General features: G+C 42.7%; 1 protein-coding gene across 1 annotated transcript in view; it reads left to right on the top strand.

Annotated features, from left to right (window-relative positions):
- Positions 1–2361: 2361 nt before the first annotated feature.
- trim9 (tripartite motif containing 9) overlaps positions 2362–22824 on the top strand; it is a 29318-nt gene continuing 8855 nt past the window's right edge. Inside the window, exons 1-6 of the mRNA XM_026310887.1 lie at positions 2362–3309; positions 12451–12546; positions 13418–13540; positions 20491–20601; positions 20741–20894; positions 21642–21787. Of these exons, the coding sequence (XP_026166672.1) occupies positions 2473–3309; positions 12451–12546; positions 13418–13540; positions 20491–20601; positions 20741–20894; positions 21642–21787 (1467 nt within the window). The 5' untranslated portion in view covers positions 2362–2472. The remainder of the gene's footprint in view (positions 3310–12450; positions 12547–13417; positions 13541–20490; positions 20602–20740; positions 20895–21641; positions 21788–22824) is intronic.

Below are 22824 nucleotides of genomic sequence, written 5' to 3'. Positions count from 1 at the left end.
ATGCTGTAAAAAAAAAAAAAAAAAAACACAGGGCTGCAGCAAATCTGACTCAGAAAGTTTGGAGCATGGTGTCTTGACCTTTTTCGTAAGAAATGCATTAAACCATTTGCTTATCTCCTCTGTTATTAGCTGCTATGATGTCCAGCTAACTGGCTAAACACCACAGCACATTTTAAACTACAAGGCTTTGGGAGGTGATGCTGTCAGAATTGAGTAGCTGCTTCTGTTTACATCTGTTTTAAACCCAGAATATGTTGTTGTCATAAGAGTTTTGTCTTATAAATCTGCACCACTGTCACTACAACCTGCATTATGTGACATTCTTAGCATTAAACAATAAGTGTAGTTTGACAGTAATGTGAATGTGTTTCCTAATACAGTGTGACTTTATAAGGTACAGATGTTTCGTATGAGAAGAAAATTTCAAGGTAGAGTCTGTTTTCTTTAATCTGTGTGTGGCTGCTGATGCTGATGTGAAGCCAATTAATCAACAGCTATTCATGTTTGTCCTCACGATGCCTCTTCTCTTCTGTTATTGCACATGGAGTGACCAAAAACAGCAGCGTAATCACAGACTTAGGAGCATTCTGGGATGTGATCTCTGAAAAGTAAAAAGAGATTTGTGAAGATTGCCTCTCAGAGCTGCCTGACGTGTGTGTCCTGGCAGCAGGACAGAGCTGGCACTGAAACAAAAAGAAAAAAGATAAAATTGAGATTTAGCAGGATTGGCCACTTGTCTCCTCAAAGGCAGCAGATAGGAAGATGCAGTGTGGCCCCAAACTGAGGAGATTACACAGAGAACAATGTCATCATGCCGGAGGCGTCAGCATGCAGGCATCCAAAAATAGCTGATGGTCTTCTTACAAACATTTGGGCTGATTCAACGCTGTATTTGGTTTTAATTCAGTGGAATATTTACATTGATAAACTCACCACTTGTTGTATATTTTCACAAATGTAAACATTACCAGCAAAGGACACTGGGAGAGAATTTATCACTTAATGTTTGCGTAGTGTTATAGCAGTGAAACTTAAAAGCACAGCTGTTGTTCTTTCAGGTGATAATTATTATATGGACAGACAATGGAAATATCTGTTTACACCAAGATCATTTGGCTGATGCCACCTATAAATCCAGCTTCCCTTTTGATTTTCTGGAGCATTTGGATCAACATTCGCACTGATCTCAATGAGATTATTCCCATTTCTACTTTGATATGTTTATCAGAAGCCAGTCTGGATGGCAGACTGTCTTTATTAGACAAAGACGTCCATATTAATGCTCTTCCCAAGTGCTTTTAAAAATATGCAGATGTAATCACACTGAGTGGCCTCTGTGGATGTGAGAAACAGACATTCCATTAAATGGGATCATTTTATTTAATTTCCCTTTTAGCCTCATTGAAGATTAAAACTCACGTTGCCATGGATGTCTGCGAGATGACTGAGGTATTTAGCCACAGAAATAAAAAGGCTCTGAAAGAAGAAGCTCTTCTGAGTGCAGTTGAGAGCTGCTGCTTTATCTTATCTCACAAGGTGTCAGTTTCCAAGTTTTCACTCTCCTCCATGAATGATCTTTACTCCCTCGGCAGCAGAGACGAGAAACAACCCAGAGCCTGCAGGTTTATCCTGTGCAGCCCCCACACAAAGCTGTGTGGGGTTTCAGATGCAGAACCTGTCTGAAGACATCTGGTCTGAAACAGTCCTGTTCCTGTCAGTCTCAATAATCAGGGAAGGAAAGGAACCAAATACACTTATAATGTATTTACTTTATTAGTACTTTACTACTTCTGCATCACTACATTTTAGGAAGTATTGCATTTTTTATTAGTCAGTTGATCATTGGCATCAAAATAATGAATATTACTAATTAATAAAACTAATCATTCAGTGAATCAGCTAACACTTTAGGTCATTTATAGAGCAGCACCATTGAAATGAATCTGGAGCCTGTGATGAATACACACTATTCTCTCTATGATTTGTTTATCTTCATAGAAACGTGTAGAGAAATAATTAGCAGTTTATTGTTCTGTCTACATGGTCAGGTTCATGAATTGTTCGCTATTGTCTTCAGAGGTTCTTCTTTATAATCCCCTAAACAATTAGGCTACAAGCTCGGTGATGTGCAGACACAAGTGCCTGTGGTTTGATCTCCGTAAAGCTCATTATCGGACCCTCTCCACACTGACAGCTGAGTTGTCCAATGGTTGATTGGAGTCCATGGGTTATCCAATAGTAACCCGTCTGAGCTGATGCTCTTTTCTAATTGGTGAGGAGTGTGACGTATCGGTTATTCTGCCTCCTCGGCACTGGATGTCTTTCCGTTGGTCAAGGTTGCACTCGCAGTAATCACAGTAGGACGCGACAGGATCCCCGTTTACGCACCATCAGAGCAGCGGACTAATCAGCCAAGGCTCTGCTCTAACTTCTGTTCGTGTTTGCACACCACAGAGGAATCTCTCACCAGCCATGGATGAAATGGAGGAAGAGTTAAAATGCCCCGTGTGTGGCTCTTTTTACCGGGAGCCCATCATTCTGCCGTGCTCCCACAACATTTGTCTGGCTTGTGCTCGGAATATTCTTGTGCAGACCCCCGACGCCGAGTCTCCTCAGAGCAGCAGAGCCTCTGGATCCGGTGTCTCAGATTATGATTACCTGGATTTAGATAAAATGAGTTTGTACAGTGAGACGGACAGTGGCTACGGTTCATACGCGGGCTTCGTCAGCGCCCCGACCACCCCTTGCCAAAAATCACCAAATGGGGTTCGGGTTTTCCCCCCGACAGTCCCTCAGCCGCAACCACAGCAGCACCTGCTCCCCCAGCCAGGCTCCTTACCCCCGATCCCCCGCAACTCCTGCATCACTTGCCCGCAGTGTCACCGCAGCCTCATCCTGGATGACCGGGGGCTGCGCGGATTCCCCAAGAACCGGGTGCTGGAGGGAGTCGTGGACAGGTATCAGCAGAGCAAAGCTGCCGCTCTGAAGTGCCAGCTCTGCGAGAAGAGTCCAAAGGAGGCCACCGTGATGTGCGAACAGTGCGACGTTTTCTACTGTGACCCGTGCCGCCTGCGGTGCCACCCTCCCCGCGGTCCCCTCGCCAAGCATCGCCTGGTGCCCCCGGCGCAGGGGCGGATAAGTCGCCGCACCAGTCCCCGTAAAATCTCCACTTGCACAGAACACGAACTAGAGAATCTAAGCATGTACTGTGTGCAGTGCAAGATGCCGGTGTGTTATCAGTGTTTGGAAGAAGGAAAACACGGCACACACGAAGTTAAAGCTTTGGGTGCAATGTGGAAACTACACAAGGTACGTGCGTAAATATTACTAAGCTGCAACATCCTTGTTTGCTGTTTGTTACTGGTGCGCATTTTCTCTGCGTATGTTTGGCGTTTAATCACAATGATTCACCGTTGAGCTGAGCAACAAGTCGGCCCTGAAAATAATAGTCTGCGCCAGGCTGTATCTTGTCAACTTCACGTAGCATCCAGCAGATACACAGAGCTGTGGGAATTTTCAGCGTGTCACACGGGACTGAAATCATTAAAGTAAATTCTGACATTGTAAGTGGATGAATATTCCCCTCTGACACACCCCCAGCTCGCATTTTAGTGCGATTCATGAGGCCAAAGAGGAGAAATGCGCACGTCTCCAAAGTGGGAACTCCGCTGCGCAAATCTGTGAGGAGGAGGCAGCTCTGTTTGAAATTCTGTTCACGAGTGGACATCCAGCAGCAGCAGGAAACGCACATTTGCTCTTCTCCTCTAGCTACATTTAAACTTAGGTTGAATAGACATTATTGTATTATATCATCTATTGACCATTTGTGTCCAGAGCCTCCATTCAGGGAATTCCTTAATTCTATTATTGTCCCATTCCCATGTCCATCCATAGCTCACAGGCGCCTCAGAGATCATTAGGGACTGGTAATATTGGACCCAGGCGTTAATAAGAGCCAGCAGTGAAGCACTGGCCTGTGCAGAGCTGCGATGCTATTTTGGAATCTGTGTTGTTGTGGGCAGAGAGGCACGGGCCTAAGAAGGCAGAGCTGAGTTTATATCTAACCCTCTGCACCAGCATCACCTCCACACTCCAGCTTGCAGTGAAGAGGGTGGATGTAGAGCTAGATATAGATGCTCTTCAATACTCACACACACCCACACACACACAGGGAGAGTAATGTGTAGTGATGGTGTCTCCTGGTTTCCATGAAAAACAGTAAAAAATGGTGAATGTATTGCAAATCTAAGCACAAGCAACACTCACACATACACAAACGGTATTGCCTTCCAACAGGTGTAGATAAGCTCTCCTCTCCTCATCGCTCACAGACAGAATTGGTCTTTTATGTCTCCAGAATAACCATTTAACAGACCTCCAGTCCAATCATTGCCTCCCTGGATGGTGGTGTGATAGGGGCTCACCTCAGATGCATGGAGCAATTGTAAAAGTGATGGAAGAATCAGAGGGGGTTTCACTCCCATCACTCGCACAGTTACTGACTTTTTCTGCTTTATCTTTCTTAGATCCAAATTGTAAAGAAGAGCTAGAGGAGTATTTTTAGAAACCACTAGGGATATCTGTGCCAATATCCAGCATGTCGCCCTCTTTTCGGCTTACATCGCGGTACCTGCTCATTTCTGACCCCGCGTCTGAAGCTCCTGCCCACAGAGCAGTGACAGATGGGTGAGAGCTCGGAGCTGGCAGCTCTGTGGATGGGCATGTTTCAGAGCTTCAGGGTGTTCCTCACATACTCAGCGGAATGTACTACGGTTAGTTGATCACAGGCTTATGCATCATCCGTACTTCTAGATTGAATATATTGTGGAAACTCAAGTGGTGCCACTTCACCCTGATATCTGATACATCAGTCGACTAATGTTCTTGCCTATTACTGACTTCCACTGTCCTTGTTGCTCCTTCGTGGTCTCCACAAGCTCCTAAGTGACAGATCTTTTTTTTATTGCAAAAATGCTGCACTGTGTTCTCCAGCTTGTTGCTGTGTCTGTGTGGTGTAGAGGGAGTTTGTAGGGTATTTTGTTGAAATCAGGCAGCTGTCTGCCACAGCTGGAAATGATTTGAGCAGAATGGTGAGTGTGAAGAAAACAGTAAAGTTGTAGCTGTAAAATCAAAACAATGAGCTAAAAGATGCTAAAATGTTGTGTAGATCTGGGGAAATGCAGAGTTAGATCAGCAGCACCTTATAGTCATTTTATTTATATATATATATATATATATATATATATATATAATGACTGCTGCAGTGTTGAGGTTTGCTTTGGCCCTATGCAGGATGTAAATACATGTTCTATTTATGCTCTTCCACCAACATAAACAAACATAAAGATCATACTTTCACCTTTATACTCAAATTGATTAAAGCTGTCAGTTGTGTGATCTGTGCATTTTGCAGTATTGCTGTGTAATGTTGATGCAGGATGTGATGCACTAAGACATTTGCACCTTGTTTTTAAGTGACATATGTTAAATCTGCACCTGGAACATTTGCATTTCAGAGCTGATGATTTGGCACTTTGCTTCTGTCATTTAATAAGATCTCTTCTGCTTTGTGACAGAGAGTTTTTTAATCGTCATCTTGCTCTGTAGGAACAAACTGTGTTCTCTCTCTGTCTTGGTGAAACATTTCTCTCTTTGTGGAGAACAAGTAGAACCACCTGCCGCCATGGCAACTAAATTCCTCTTGATGTTGTGCAGAGCAGCAAATGTCTCTAAGATACTGGACCCCATGAGGAATCCATCCCAGATGCTTTTCAAAGGCACAGTACATGTGTCTGTGTGTATTAAAACAAATGCTCAGCCCATTACTTCCTCTCTTCATGCTCTTCCTCTGCCATTTGCTCATGTCTCCTCCCTCGAAGTCTTTGCTGAAAAAACACTGAGTATTTTATCTCAACCCGCCCCCTTTTGGATTGCGTGACCGTGTCTAAATGACGACGCTAATCAATTTCATGTCTCCAAAGTCGATTTCTGTCATCAAAGACAAGCAGAAATTTAAGAGCTACACAGTCCAGCTCTCGTCTGCCTCTTCAGATTTGTGTCAGAAGGTTTTATGCGGTGACAGGATGTCTGCGTTAATCTCTGCAAATCACATTAAAAAGAGCAAAGAGGCATCGTCAAGTGTTAAATCTGTGCATAGTGAGTGGTCCTCGGTCATAAGAGGTCACACAGGACCCTGAATGCAATCTAGGTCACGCTCTATCACCTCATTCTGTTTAGTGGCAATTAAAGGTGATTAATCCGATGGAAGCTTAAGTACAAGAGGATGTGTGGGTGTTCAGAAATAAGTAGCAGATCGTAGCAGAAAATGAGTAATTTGCCTGCTGCCACAGGAGAATAAATCAGAGGTAGCAGAGGAGATTTTAACCCAGAGACCCCTGAACATTTCCCTTTGAGCCCTGCACACAGACAGAAAAGATCTGAGTAATGTGAGGAATTCACATGTGATTTAAGGAATGTCTTTAGTGGGCACATGTGCTACCCTTTAATGTTACCATGCTAATCCTCCGGACAGACACAGAAGGCCTGCACACCCTGCCTCAAACTGAACACACGACAGATGCTCTGCAGGATCTCATTCAGATGCCTCCAAAAAGCAGGCTAATGAGGACAGACAGAGCAGGTACTGGGACCAGTGTTTAAAGTCTTGTCTCAGTCTTGAGGCTGATGTTGTCAGCAGCACTTGACTTGTTTCTGGATGAGCTATTTGCAGTCCAAGCTGTGAAACGTCAGACAATGGTGGTGGGATCCCCGTCGTTTTCTCCTGATTGAACTTCTCTCTGCTGGCAGCAACGAGGCCGACTGTCATTCTGGATCCACTGAACCCACGACATGTTACACCTAAACCAGCAAGAAACTGTCTGAAACATGAGCTTTAGTTGCTGCTGATATTTCAGATAACATCTTCCCTTTAGTCACTTTCTTTAACATAAGGTGGGCAGCACATTGAACATTAACTCTGTATTATCAAAACATACAAGTCTCTGCAGGATATTTACCTTGATAACCTCTGATTGTCCTCCAGTGCTCTCTCCTGTTAATGACAAATCAATAACCCAGCAGCCTGTGGTGACCCGGTGCAATAACACTCTTAGTATATCGTCTTTGCTATAAGTGACCGTGTGCAGATAAAAGATACGGTCGCTTGATTGTTGATGATAGAAGCGAGGTTGGCGGTGAGATGAAGGACAAAAGGCAGAACTGAGATCTGTGGAGAATGAAATTTCACGGCATGGTCGTTTCAATATTTCAGAGTTGTTTAGGTTGATGCCATGTTACAGGTGGTTATATTCACCCTGCCGTGTGAAGACAAGACGAGTTAAACAAGTCTTAACTCTGCATATCATATCCAGTCTGTAGGTCCACGCAGAAAGCAGTGACTTATGTGTTGTAGGTATTTTTAATTTGACATATTTTATAGAACTTCTCTGGGTGGGAACATCCACCAAAGGCTGAATATTTCAACTTGCTGCAGGCGTAAAACTGGAGAGATATTAAGGCCTCAAATCTCCACTGTGCCAACTGGAAAAGAAAAGAAAAAGAAAGTTTTTCCTTTTCTGTATTTAAATGAATCCCAACGCAAAATGAGTTGTCAACTTCCAGGAGCTTTGCTGCAGATTAAAACAGAATAATATATGATGCTCCATTACAGTGTGTTTGGCTGCTCTCACTCAGTCAGTCCACATTAAATGAGGAGTTCAACCTGAAGTCTGAGCAGCAGAGGCTCTGGACAGGTTCAGTCCATCATCATCTCCATAGTTATCATCAGCGTCATCGTCATCATCATCGTCATCGTGTTGATCATAAACTTTGAAGAGGCTCTGATGTGTCACCCTCAGTGTGTTCATGGAGGCTCTTTTTATCTTCTCTAACAACCACCATCTTGTAGAGCCAAAATCCAGCAAATTGGACTTAATACAAACAGTGTTTGCACAAAAAGAAACTTTGCTTTTTGGTTGAAACCTCAGTAAAAATCCAGGGAGCAACTCAATGAGCTTGAAAGTGGAAAACAACTAGTTCTTACTTTTCTTTGTAGTCTCGGCCAGTATAAGCAGTGTGGTCTAGATGTTTAAGTGGTGACAAATTTTTGACTGGCCATAGCTCACTGATGGCTGTGCATCATCAAGGCAGCAATTACCTTTAACAGAGGGAACATAGCTCCTCTTCATTGTTATTAAATGCATCTTAGTTTCCTCTGGGACTCTTATAGTTGAATTGTTATGGAGTCAGTCCAAGTTCTAGACATTTGGAGCTCAAACTTCCAAACTTCTCACCAGCGTTCAGCTGTTCAACCCCCAGATCAGCTTAATTCTGAGACAACACAAACATTGAAAGACTTTCTGGAGGAAGATGCCGAGAAACGCGCCGAAAAGAAGATGAGGACTGGAGCAGTTGAAGTTTTGTATGTATGGGGATAAAATATTTAATCTTTACCTCCTTTTTTATAAAGTAGTTGCAGCTTCGTTAGCATCAGATGTGATCTAGTGAAAGAAAAACAGACCTTCCTCTTCCTCAGGTTTTACACTGCCCGTCTACTTTATGTCACACTTTCTCTGCACTCGATTGGTTCTTTTTGACCAGGTGTCATTTGTTTAACACAATCAAACCAGACCAGCAGGTAGGTGACTTGATTATTTGCAGGATGCTGCGCCCTCATCAGATTCAGCACTCACAAGAATAGAACATGTCTGGCCTACTTCCTGCTGTGCTGTCCCAGGTGTCCATCAAATAGGGACTCTCACATGAAGAAAGTGTGGCAACTTTCACAAGTCCTCATTATTATCATCAGAGTTTCTTCGCTTTTTTTGTGTGTGTGGATAGTTAACAGCTTCTTGTGCATTATTGATGACAGCAGATATAAGCGATGAATAATGCACCAGCCACTTAGGTTCTGCTTGAGGAAGATGCTTTCATATGGGATCTTGTTAAAAACGGAGGAGTATCACAATCTGGCCGAGTCTTAACTCCTCCAGCATGTTGGAAGATGTGAGAACTTAATTCTTCACAACAGAAAGTCTCCCAAGGCAGCAAATATCATCCAGTCGCCGGCTTAGTATTTCAAAATCTATTCCCTGAGGATTTCATGTTAGAGTCTCTAGTTACTGACACTAATGGGGGAAACACAGTCAGTAATCAAGCTGTGCAAAATTACATTGATTTCACTTTTTTCATCGTAGGCTTTAGTGTTTTATTGTTGTTTGATATTCTTTTTAACCTGAAGTTGACCTCACCCTCAGCTTCTGTCTGTTTACTCTGTGTAACCAAATGACTTTGTATCACACGCAGGATTAAATGAGCCTAAAGAGACAGTTTAAAGCAGAGACACTGCTTAACCCTGAAGCTCTGGGAAACAGCAGGGCACTTAGAGGCAATGCAGCTTGCTGACACTATCTTTGTTGTAGAAGTGACAGAGCGATTTTAATTTTGTAATTTGTAATTAGCTTAAAGAGGAGCACTATGACTTATAGAGCGTAGCAGTGACATTACACCTGCCTCCTCCAGTCCTTTACCACTTCCTAGTGGGGGCTTTAATCCAAACCGGCTCCGATGCCTCCCTGACATCCGCGCTCTTTGGTGACAGATTGGTTAGTCCTCTCTCTCTCACCACCAAAGGAAAATGAAACACACAGAATGGCCCTGGAGCTGCTGGTGAATTATTCATGCTGTGCATGTGCTCCCACTTGGCTTTATTATTGGGATGGCTAGTGGTCCCAAGTAGCAGAGATATCCTAAACCCCCCCCCCCCCTCAACAAACCCTCTGAAGCTCGTCCCAAACAATCCAGTGTCCTCTTCACCACCTTAACACTGAACTGGTGTGTCATCCCCAGACAAGATGTATTTCATCCTCTGGGCCAGAGTGAAGTCATGGTACGTTACTGTAAAAACACCTCAGTTAGTCTTCATCTAAAAAGTAGAATTACATACTGAACTTTTGAAACATGTTTTTTTGCGTATAACACATCCATACAGGTTCCTGATAGGCCAAATAACAATTATTCTTCTTTATAATACAGTGATTTATACAACGTCTAACCAGATGGATAGAAGATAATAAACCTGCTGATCCAATAATTATACTTCCATGTCTTCTCTCTGTTTTGCCTGGGATCTGTAGTCCAGTAGCCTTCTCACCTACATATTTGTTGAAGTCAATCAGCTGGAAACATTAACAAGTCGCCTCTAGATTGGATCAACATTGTTAGTTGATGCTTCTCAACTATAGTTGACAGTAATTTCATATTGTCATTTGTTGTTGACAGAATCAACACTCGTTGCTTTCTTTACTTTACCTGTGTCAGAAATAAAGGGCATTGTTTACAAAGTGACTTGTTGTGTTAGTGAAGCGCATGCTGTGCCATGCAAGAGCAGGAAATCTGGCGGCACCAGCAGTACATTCGAACGGACAAACTCAATTTCAGACCCTCCGTTATCAAATCTCAGCCTGTGAAGCTTTGGTCTCAGTTCATCCCATCTGTGGCTGAAGTCTGTCTTTCCATATGCAGACCTGCCAGCCATGGCATTGTGGTTTTTACTGAGCAGAGAGGGAGTAGCCATAAGCTGTGCAGAAATAAAACAGCCTCTGCTTTCATGGCACGTTTTGACCTGGTTTTGAGGACGGAGCTCTGAAGGTTCACAAACAGACGCTGCGGAAAAACGCCTCCAGACAATCAAGTGCTTTTCATTTCAGCTGCTCTGTCACTGAATGCACACTGACAGTTAAGCCGGCGAGGAGAGGCAGGCGCTCCCTCAGCGTCCAACAGTAGCACTGAGAGGAAAAGGAGAAAGGCAAGAGGGAAAATGAACTGGATTTTAGGACAGGTGATCTGACTGATCTCTGGGAAAAGCAGCAGAGTCTCAGTGAACATGGATTTTTAAGAACATTAATGACAGATGGCCTCAGTTTATTGATCCAAAAGAAACAGAGCGTTTGATATCAGACCCAGAACATGAGGACATAAGGATGTGTTTTGTTTTATTTCTGCAGACTGAATACAACTTTTAAATTTAATGTCGTTCTTTCTCCACCCTGAAATTCCCTTTGTTAAAATTCAAATGTAATAGTTTATTATTTATTTATAATATTTCCTGAGAAAAATATATTATATTATTTGAATTGTCACCTTTAGCTATGGAAACCAGTGATTTTCTTTCTGTGTTTCTTGACACCAAATGATTAATTGATAGTAAAAATCATTCTGAGTGGCTGCCTTAAATTCCATATCTGTCTTCCAGAGTCAGTCAAACTAAAGGTTTTGATTATTCTGTTGTGAAAACCAAGCAGGGGAGAAAACATATGTCTCATGGTCTCTTGAGAAGTTAAAGTATGTTTCCCAAGTTAACAAAGAGGAAGTTTCTTTAAGTCCTACAAAGTTTACATTGGAGTCTTTGCTCAGCTGCTGCTCAGACTGTCCCTCGGTGCAGTGGCTCATGTTAGCGGCAGCTGTCACTGTTTCCCAAACGCTGTGGTCAAAGGTCAACTGACAGCCCCCGCGCACAGACTCCCCTTTGACTGGCTAACGTCAGACACCAGTAGCTGGGTTGACACAATGCATGATGGGTTGTTTTCACAGCGTTTTCCACTGTATCAGCGAGTTACTGGTTTTATTCCTCTCTTCCGGAGTCAAAGTGGTCCTTCTTTCTTTGCTTAGATAAGGCCCACTACGCTCCGTTCCTCCCTGAACATAATATGCTCCCCATGTTGACAAGTGCTCACTCAACCGAGCGAGGTTCCCACAGGGTTATGCCGCATCCTCCCGCTCCACCACCTCCTTGTTCCCACAACCCAGTTTCACATACATGAACGCCCTTTCTCCTTTCCCCTCTGTCCAAACAGAGCTTTCGTGTGTCATCACACACATCCCACAGCGATGGCATTTCCCATCACATGTACTGTGTTCAGCTCCACATTCCCGGGGCTATAATCCAACAATAAATACACACACATTACACATAAATCATCTTAGTTTTATCTGCAAATGTCATTTTGTGTGTGGCTGGCAGTGCATTTTGTCTCGGGTGAAAACACACGAAATGTCAACTTCTTAGCAGCTTTAAAGCAGCTTTGTTTTTGCATTGACCACTGGGTTCGCTCAAAACATAACAACAGACTAAATAATGGAGCTGGCACATGGTGAAGTGAAGAAACTATGAGGAATCTACATCAGCTTCATAAAATCCCCTTCTGAGCTGCTGTTCCTGTCAGTGTTAAAGGTGCAAACAGTTTAGACAAGATCATTTTCTTTGGTTTGATCTATTTCTGCATCCTCCGTCACCCCCACTTATCTTGTCTTTATTATTGGCTTCAGCACCTACAGTATCTACATGTAATGAAGCAGAGAGTGTTGGTTTACTTTGATTTTAATAGAGATACTGATCCTTAAACCTGCAGTGCTGCCTCTGAATCTCTCTTGTCCTCTCTGTGCTCTCCACAGGGTCAGCTGTCCCAGGCTCTCAATGGTCTGTCAGACCGCGCCACCGAAGCCAAGGAGTTCCTGGTCCAGCTGAGAAACATGGTGCAGCACATCCAAGTACTTTAACACACACAGAGACGTGCATGAAACTGCTGTTTTTCCTGATTGCAGGAAACCATAACCTACAAAAATGCTCCAATCCCACTAATCCCCCACTGATGTCTGTTGGCATTTTGTTACCAAGCTCTTATCCCTTTTGTGATTCCAAACCGTCCACCGCAGGGGGCCACTCCAGGAACTGACAGAGACAAAAAGGCTTATTGTATTAGTTCAAGTGTAACTGTTTCATAATGTATTTCGACAGTGTGCTGGACAAAACCTGTCAGGATGTAAAAAAGCCCAGAGAGACTTCAGTTTTATTGAATTCCTTGTAAGGATGTGAGTGAGGATTAAGATTTGAGTTCCATTCACACTGTAGACTGTCAGATGGAGACTCATGCAGATTGTGTTTAAGTGTAAGATGATGATTAGATGAGGAAGGTGGGATTAAATGCCCTTGTTGATTATGGCAGCACGGTGAGATGGTGCTGGAGTCAGACCCTGGGACATGAGGGTGGGAAACTGTGATGGTAAGTTAGAGGAGAGGAGGTGAAGAGTGAGGAGGAGGAGGAGTGGAAGGTTGGGATGTGAGAGAATGAACAGCACATACATTACTCATGTTTCATGATGATTTAATCCACCCACCTCCTCTGATAGATGATGCAGCTTGAGGAGATGCAACTCACATGTACTACATAATTATGTAGTGTAAATCTTAATTATTAATAAACTTAAACATTCTCCTATTAAAGTGGTATTTTTTGGATTTTGAGTTTACAAACTGTGTGTTTTGTCAGTCAATATTAAATGAAAGTGCCAATATATATATTTTACCCTGCAGTTGGTTTGCTCTCCATGACTTTCCAGCTGCTCTGTGTTCATCCTGCAGGAGAACGGCGTGGAGTTCGAGGCCTGTTTGGTTGCGCAGTGCGACGCCCTCATTGACGCCCTGAACCGACGCAAGGCCCAGCTGCTGGCTCGAGTGAACAAGGAGCATGAACACAAACTGAAGGTGAGTGAGCAGGACCAGGCACACAATGGATCGCTTACTTTTCCAAACAAAGTCTCAAAGTTTTGATTTTCTGTGGTTCGATCAGACTTAAGGTCAAAGCCGAAGTTAAATAATAATGTGAATTCAGATTTTTTTTTTTTTTTTTCATTAAAGCTTCCTGTATGAGATGATGAGATGAGGATGCAAACATTTTTATAGCTGTCATGTTGGCAGCTGCATAACCTTGTAACATAATTTTGAAGTTAAGACCCATAGGTAAGAAAATGAATCTCATATCGACTGTAGTGATGTAAATTAAAACCAGTTCCTGCCAGGGACGGACAAACTCCAGTGAAGTACATTAAAAGTTGTTGGCTGTAATATAAAGATTATTATCATAATGTAACTAAAATGAAAAACCACAGCTCTACCTCTTTAATATGTTTCCAGTAGCATTTTCAGGTTTAAGATTTGTCAACGAAGCACATTTTGGTTATTACTTAGTGGTCAACACGTTTTAATTGTGATTCATAAGAACTGACACTCAGTTCCAGTGATTTCTGAGGCAGAAGACCATAAACCATCTGCCACATGCAGAACAGGGACATAACTGAGATGGAGTTGACGGGAGAGGAGGAGGAGGAGAGAGATACATTTGTGCTGTACAGCATCCAATTTCACGCTTGGACGCTCTGTAGAATCAAGGTTTCACACATGTAGGTGGTTTGAGAAGCACAGCCTGTGCACGGCAACATGTGAGCGTGCTCATACACAAACACACACACACACACACGCATACAGTACATATAGTTCACATGTACACTTACATACATATGTGTATACTTTGCTTTCTCCAGATGGAAAATATACAGTCAAGCTCCTCATGGATGTGGCTTAAAATTTCCTGAAAGACTCATTCATTTACATTGAGAGGCTGTTCTGTCATTATCAGTTCTATACCCATCAGCCTGTCCCACCTGCTCTACAGGAAACAACAGGAACAGCTGCTGTCAGCAGCTGATTTTTTTGTAAATGAACTTACCACTTATTTTTCTTTTTAACAGTCGGAGCAGAACTGCAGGTTCTGAAGCTGCAGAGCTGCAGGACCTGGTTCTGACTGATAACTGTTAACACGGATGTTTATTGACGGGGAGAGATGTATTCAACATATTAACACCTACAAGACGGAGGAATGTTAATGTGGCTTAGCACAGACTTCCAATGTGTCGTTCGTTGAATCTTAATGTAGGAAAGACACAATCTCCATGACAGATGTGATATTCCCTTTTTGCTTTGTCAGTGAATCTACGCTGCTCACTACTCTGAGACTCTGTGTTTTGTAGGAAAGTTCTCTGTGTTTTATTTCTTTTTTAACTTCTGGGCCAGTGTAGCCCACTTTCAGTAGCCTTTGCTTGTTTCTGGAGATCATCCTCAGTAATTGGTGTTCCTCTGCTGTTGATGGTCAGTGAGATGCTTTCTGCTTCATTAGAGGGGGAGGTCATCCTGCAGCTATACAGCTATAATCAATGAGACTCATTTCTGTCGTGGTGCACTCCTGATGAAAATGTGCTCCATTGTGTGTTTTTCAGATGTAGCTACTCCATTAGGATTATTTGCATATGAAAAGCAGGTTATTGCATAAAACCAAATGCCAGCTTTGTGTTTTATACGTGTCCAATTCAGAAAGTAATGAAATGCCCTGATTAATACTGCTGATTCAGACTGAAACTCACCATGAAAGCTATAAAAAGGAAACATAAAGGCCAATTTAAACGGGGGCTTCTGCAGCTGACTTGGCATCTGTCACTGAGCTTCCTGCTGCTCTTATCTGGTCCTGGATGCTGACACCAAAACCTCATCGCCATGGTGACCAGAACATGTTGAGCATGTGGAGGCGAGAAGTGGTCCTTCATAACATGAGTCAGGTTCAAGTTTTCTGCACATCAGGAGGACGGACCCATGTTTGCTGAGACAGAAGGTGGTTTTATGGCTTTGAGTGGTTACAAGCACTCCTTGTAAGTAACAGACTAAAATGGGATTTAATGAATTGAAATAAACTCTAAGGCAGCTCGTTTTTCCAACTGTTCTTCAGTTTAAGTTTAAGTTTAAGAAATGTTAATGCTGTGCTTATTTTTGAGGTAGCAGTTGTGTGAAACGAGCCTATATATAATTTGTAGTTCAGACCGCCTCCTTTACAGTCACGAGTGTGGAAGAATATTAGAAACTCAACATCAAATTTAAATGATTTTGGTTTAGAATCTGCCTTTAAAACCCACCATGGTTAGCATTTGTCCTCAATGATAGCTCTTACAGCCTGTTCATTCAGTGCAGTTTTTCAGTCAGATGTGGAAATCCCTTAAATGATAATCAATGATATTTAATTTTTATATTACTATTTTCTTTCTTTCCCAGAGTTAGTGGCAAAGACCCCTTCTCTTACTCGAACTGCATCCAAGAGCCTTGAAAAAGCATTCATGACCTTTGTGGATCATGAAAGTAGTTTTTTTTTTTCTTGCAATAAAAAAGCCTCAGATGTTGAGTCCTGTTGTGCTTTAATGCACCAGCACAGCTGTAACTTTGATAAAGATAAATCAAATTCAATTGACTGTGATAGATTTCTCCCAAGCCCTGCAAGCTCATTTTTGACTGCAACATACAAAACCTTCTTTAATATAACATGAGGACAGTATTAAATATGATCAAACCAAGGCGTCCTGCCTCTGCTGTCAGTGTGATGCTGTGAACTGATGTGGGATTCTTCTTCTGAAGGCTGATTAGAGCAACACAAAGTGAATGAGAAACTAAGTCAGTTTGTGTTTTCTTCCTGCTTGATACAAAGTCTGCCACCGGACACACAGCCCTGGTCATTTAATGAGCGCAGTCACACTGGAGCTATTTTTACTTCCACTGCATCCTCCCTGGTGACTCCTCATCATCTGGGTTTTCCTCCAGGGGATCCCTGCTTGCCAGTTTGGACTTTACAATAACTCATAGATAAACTCAGAACATATAACGAAAAATATGGAACGACACAGCAGGATCTACAGCACAGATTGTTTTCCAGGGAGTTATTGCAGGATGAACATGAAATATTAAATCTGCTGCTGAGATCACTGTGTGGATGTTATTCACCCTGTGTTTGTACTTTACTTCTTGGTAAAGTTTTCTCTAATGGTGAAAACTTTAATTAGAGTTCAACATGTTTGCATTGAGGAAGTGAAGCATATCTTGTTGGCTTCAGTAAGAGATGCACTAATGCCACTTGCCCTGGTCCTCGCTCGCAGCTGAACGTCAGGGCAATGGGCACGTGTCACTTTCACTGACCATCACTGCAGTTTGTACCATACAGGACGACCAGGACTGCTGCTTTTAATTCCTCTGTTCATCTTTCTCTCATCCTGGATTTTACTGTATTTCTTTTTTCTGTTCCTCCTTCTCATCTGTAACTGTCTTCATTCTCCTCCTCACTTCATCTCCTCTTGTGTCACAATACATCACATCTACTCTTTTACTTTCCTTTCCCTTTTTAAACCCACCCTGTTTAATCCCTCCTTACTTTAATCCAGCATAATTAAATCATTATCCAGGGCTTTATTATAAAACAGTCATCACATTACTGACAGGGTGTACCACTCTGTGCTGTTATAATGCAGCCACAGTTTCCTACAGAGCCCAAAGTGCTGCAGTGGCCTAATAATCACAACAGTAGGAGGTAATTTATCTTAGAAAGAGGCAGCAGGTCCAGCTCACAGTGCAGTATGTGCACTTGGATAATATCAGCTGTAGTCAGTGAGGGTGGACAATATTTGTGCTTGTGTAAATCTGTTGAACGCTGCTCTGATCTATATTTTTATGGTACAAATGGCTCTAATAATAATAACGTGAAGGTTGTTGCTCGATGGGGCTACGGAGAATTATCACCCATATCAAAGCTCCCCTTGGGTTTACTGACCTTTACATTGAGTTTCAGCTCATTGTTCTGCTGTCCTGCTGCAACGTTACTGTCTTAGTTCACACTTACTGCTCCTGTGGTGTATTTGTCAGCTGAAGCAGGCAGCTGTTTTTCAGAGAAAAAACTCAAAAAACCCTCCCCAAAGGCAGACACACACAGCAACTGGCTGGTAAACATACAGTAGAATCTATATTCAGATCACTACAAAGCTAAGTTGCTGTTGTATAACTAGAGTAGTGACATGCTTTAATAAGTCTGTGTCCCACAGCAGCTCAGTACGGATTCCATCTGGGTCCCGAGATGAAGAAATGATTAAAAACCTGCTGTGGCAGCCGTGAATGAAGGGATGCTTCACTGTATCAGCGCTCTCGTATATATGTGTGTGTGTGTGTGTGTGTGTGTGTGTGTGTTTGGGATTGTTCCAGCAGAATTATTGAGCTGCTGTAACGGTGTTAATCAGCCACATGTGTCTGGGAGCACAGAGGACGGAGTTTGTTTCCCCCATGATTTTTGTTCATCTCTGCCAACTCGAGTAAGCTCTGCTGCCATCTTGCACTCTATCTCACTCACCCACTCTCTCTTTCTTTTCCTACCTTAATCTGTTTTTTCCACATTTCTTGTCAAGATGCTAAATTTCCTCCGTTTCCATCCTATCTTTGAGCTGCCGTTGCTCCTTCCTTAGCTGCTAAATTCAGATGAATGAATCTTCCCTATACACTGATTATCCACTGATCATCTGGCAGAGCGGTATGGCTGGTGGCAGAGTTTATATCTTATTTTGAGGCTGATTTAAAGAAGATTTCAGGAAAGATGACTGGAATACTGAGAGGAGCTGCTCAGTAAGTAGCAATGAGTGTTGAATCTGGGAGTAAGGACCAGGGAAAAGACTAGATATGATGAAACATGCTGCCATTTCTTCCACCTCAAGTTAATTCCTCCAGATGTATTGTACTGTGTGAATTTAGAGATTGTGATTCCAAGCGCGTACGTAGGAATCAGAGAGTGTGATTGTTGAACAGGCAGTGACAGCAGTGAGGAGGTCTCTCTGGAGCCCTGCCAGGCCGCTGCAGGGATGTGGATGGTCCAGGATTGACACAGCAGGGGCGGTTTGGCCGTTAGCCAGAGAAATACAGATCGAATGATCAAGGCGAGAGTGAAATCTCTTCTCACCGTAGGAGAAGAGGTTAATCCCAGACCTCTGGCTGACTGATTACAGCACTAAAAGAGGTGAATAATTTGAATATGATTAGCTGCATTTTTGTAAATATTCATTTAGTTGAAAGTGTTTTGTTTGCTCTTAGTATTGAAACCTATTGCAGTGGAGTCAGACTTATGGTTTGTCTGCTTTGGTCCAAATCTTGGAGGAGAAGCTGCATTTTTATGTTTGGTTCATTTAAGTTCACAGGGCTGTAGTAAGAATGCACCAAGGCTTAGCAAGTATTCAGTCCTTTTTGTAGCCTGCCAGCTCAGTGGGATGGAAAACCACAGATATTTCTGCAGAGAGAAAGAAGTGAACACAAACGTGACTCAAGTCTGCAAAAAAATGTGAACAATGTTTCTGTAAACTTTGCTTTAGCAGCAGATAATGGCAACATGACTGAAACGCTGAAGCAGTGAAGACTGAGAGTGTCCAGTTGCTCCAAACTAAAATCCACAAGTGTTTGTGCAGTTTGTTGCAAAGCACCAGAGGTCAAATAAACAGGGGTTTGAATAAAACATCTCACTTGGCTTCAGTGAGACAAATCACTTCAAAAGCGTCTGAATACATTATTTAGACCAGCAGCACATAACCAGGGGAAAGGATCGTGTGAAAAACACCTATATAATGCTGAGTCAGTCGACACTGATGCAAAACTGATATTTGGCCATGTTGTCCATCTTCATCACACCACACTCTGATTTTCTAAAAATAGCAGCAGCAGGTCACAGTTTAATTACAGATCCAGTCTGGTCTCAGTATGGAGACCACTGGGGTGGACAGGGTTACTGCTGCATACTGCGCACTGCAAAAGTTGCTTCACCCAGGCTGATTACATCTGAACAGGGCGATTAATAAGAATACAGTCAGCTTTACTGTTGATGCTCTGACCACAGTAAATCATCTTCATGCATGTTGTTGCTCAGCGTCTGAGCGGCAGCAGAAAGGATTTTCCTCTTCATTCAGCCTTGAAGCCCCTCGGATAGCAGCAGTGAAGTTTCTGTTACCTAGCAACCGTCGGTCCAGCACCTCCGTTTGTTTCACGCTGTTGCAGGAGGCTCAGAGTTGTCAGTGCCAGAGTGGGAATCTCCCAAGTTGCCTCTATCAAATATCCAAATAGTCTAATCGATCAGATATTTTCTATATGCAAAAATAAGTGTTTCTTTCACCTGTTGCATGTTGGAGCAGCTTTGCCTCATCTCCACCTCTGATGTAAGCGGTGATGCTGACAACTGCTCACTCGCCCCACGCGTGAAAACAAAATGTCACTTTCCTTCCGTTAACGTCAACAACACAATCGGTTGTTGTCGCCCCTTCAGGCTCCTCTTCCTCCTTCAACCTGTGTCCGAGTCTCAAGAGGAAAAATTAGTCAGTCAGTCAGTCACTTTGACAATCTGCTGCTAATCTCATTACTGGTCATGTCATTCAGTCTTCATCCATTATCAGCCTTGTTGAGTCTGTCTCTTCTTCCTTTCTCTTTGACTTTCTCTCTCTTTTTTTCATCTCGATTCCCTTTATTACTATTTTTAGTGTTTCTTCTTCTTGTTTTTCTCTTTATTTCATTTAACATTTCTGCCTCTCTCTCATCATTCAGTCTGAGCTAATTCTTTCTCTGTATGTCTTTCTCTGTTCCTTCCTTCACTTTATTTATACTCTACATATTTGCACAGTTTATTAAGTGTTCACTTGATTAGGTGTGTTTATTGAGAAGGAAAAGGATGCGGATGAACATTTGATTATATTCATTACTTCCTCTTCTTCTACTACTATTTTTCCTCCTCTTTTAACTCCAGTTTCCTTCTTTTCTCATCTGTGCCTCAGGTTGTTCGGGATCAGATTTCCCACTGTACAGTGAAACTGCGTCAGACCACAGGGCTGATGGAGTACTGTCTGGAGGTGATCAAGGAGAATGACCCCAGTGGTTTTCTTCAGGTACATTATTTAAATCTGAAGTTGCTATCTTTTTAAAGATCTGAAGAGTAGGTAAGCATAGCTGCCTCTCCTGGTTCCCAGTAGAGTATTTGCTATTGATGAGTTTTCACATGGATCAATTTGTCTCTGTGGCTCTCAGATCTCGGACGCTCTGATCCGGCGGGTCCACATGACAGAGAGCCAGTGGGGGAAGGGAACTCTCACCCCAAGAATGACCAGTGACTTTGACCTCACTCTGGACAGCGGACCTCTCCTGCAGACCATCCACCAGCTGGACTTTGTCCAGATGAAAGGTAAAGGGGAGGACATAACAGGGGAGGAGGACGGGGACAAAGGAGGAATTGCAGACACAGTACTGGAAACATTCTAAACCCAAAGAGCCCATTTAAACCCCTTCAGGGCTCATGTCTGCTCTTTCTGTTCTGATAAAGTGTTTCTGAGCAAGGCAGTACAATATGTCAGTACCACCTTGCAGTCAGGCTGACCTTTGTTATAAAAAATATGTCCTTGCTGTGTTTCCAGCAGTAAATTGTTAAATTACTAATTCTACCCGTGAAATTAGTGATGTGATTATTAAACCTAATTTTACTATGATACAAAAAATACACCGACGTTCTCTTCTGTACAGGAGTGTTCTCATTTTTCTGTGCAGCAGTCGAGTTTACAGTCACAGTTTAAAGACAACCTGTTCTTGTACATGACCTCTTTGTCTTTCAATATCTCAATTATCCTGGTAAACACAAGAATAACGTCCCACAGTAATGTGAGTGTGAAAACTTGGGAGAAATAAATTCTGTGATTTTTGTACTTGCTTTATACAGAAATTGCTTAAATACTGTATTTCTTAAATTAATAAAAAAGGCAAAGACATTTGGTGTGATAATGTTCATGAGTGGGAAGCACTGATTCATTATGAATTCATAAATTCATAGTGAAATTTCTAAGTGATAAATATTGACGAGGTTCTGGTACACCGCAGGAGTGTGTGTGTTTGTGCGGGTGTCTTTTCAGTAATCTGGCCTGGTTTTTCCCCTCCTCAGTCCCGGCTGCTCCGATGCTCCAGCTGGAGGAATGCTGCACTCAGAACAACAGCGCCACATTGTCATGGAAACAGCCACCGCTCTCCACCATCGCCGTGGAAGGATACATCCTGGAGCTGGACGATGGGAATGGAGGCCCGTTCAGGGTAGGTTTCCCTCTGCAGGTCCCTTCTGGTTTAATAGATGCCAGCATTACTTATACTCGTAAAAGTGGAACTTTTGTTAGATTAACATTTAGGATACAAGAAGAGAAAGTGAAAAACAAGACAAGCTAGAGTCATAATTCACCTTTACAAAGCACTACCCCCCTCTGTCCCAACAAAGACTTGTTCATTTGGAGCCAGGGAGGACACCAGCTCAGCCGAGGGAATGTGAAAGCACCACTTTGTCCTAGAAATCGTTCGAGTTGACGTGTGATGGCCGTGCCGCTCTGAGTGATATGAGCAGCTCACGTGACACTTTAGCAGGGGATTGAATGACTTGGTGTCAGAAGAAAGGAGTCATAATGCAGCTGCTGGCTGGGGCGATCCTGCAGGAAGAGTGATCCGGCATCAAAGCAGCACCTGTATCCTCTCTGAGGCTCACCGTGTAATCCATCTCCATATGACCCTCCCCAGTTCTCTATACATTGAGGCCCCTGCTTTGTTATAGAGGCAACTCATACTTCCTAAACAATTCCCTCAGTATAATGACAGAGGATATCGATGTCCAGCCTCTAACCCTGAAAAGAGCAACATCCTCCGTACGTTACAGAAACCAAGACTCCCCAAAGGTCCCAGTTTCAAATTGCACTTATAGTACCAGTCACAAACCAAATCTCTGTATTTCTGAGTGTCTTAACTTGTCCTGAACAAATGGGAAGCTTATACAATGACATACTGTATGTCTCTGAATAATGACAGTGGAAACAAAAAGAGCCAAATGTTGACTCTCCATTTATATCTATATTTGCCCTACTTTTTAAAGTGTCCTAAGCAGCACATGGCCACAATTAGTTTGAATGCAGTCTTTCACCCCCAAAACATGAGACAATAATCTACATCATGGAAATTATGACCCGTGATGCACACAGTCGGCTGTTACACTTTATAAGTGTAAATAGATGATCCTGTCAGCTGAGACTGGAACTGCAACTGACTTGTAAAGAGCATCAGCTAAATAATCCCTGTGTAATGTTGAAGGC

Source organism: Mastacembelus armatus, chromosome 22 (assembly GCF_900324485.2).
Source record: "Mastacembelus armatus chromosome 22, fMasArm1.2, whole genome shotgun sequence".
NCBI lineage: Eukaryota > Metazoa > Chordata > Actinopteri > Synbranchiformes > Mastacembelidae > Mastacembelus > Mastacembelus armatus.
This window is presented reverse-complemented; position numbering and strand designations above follow the sequence as displayed.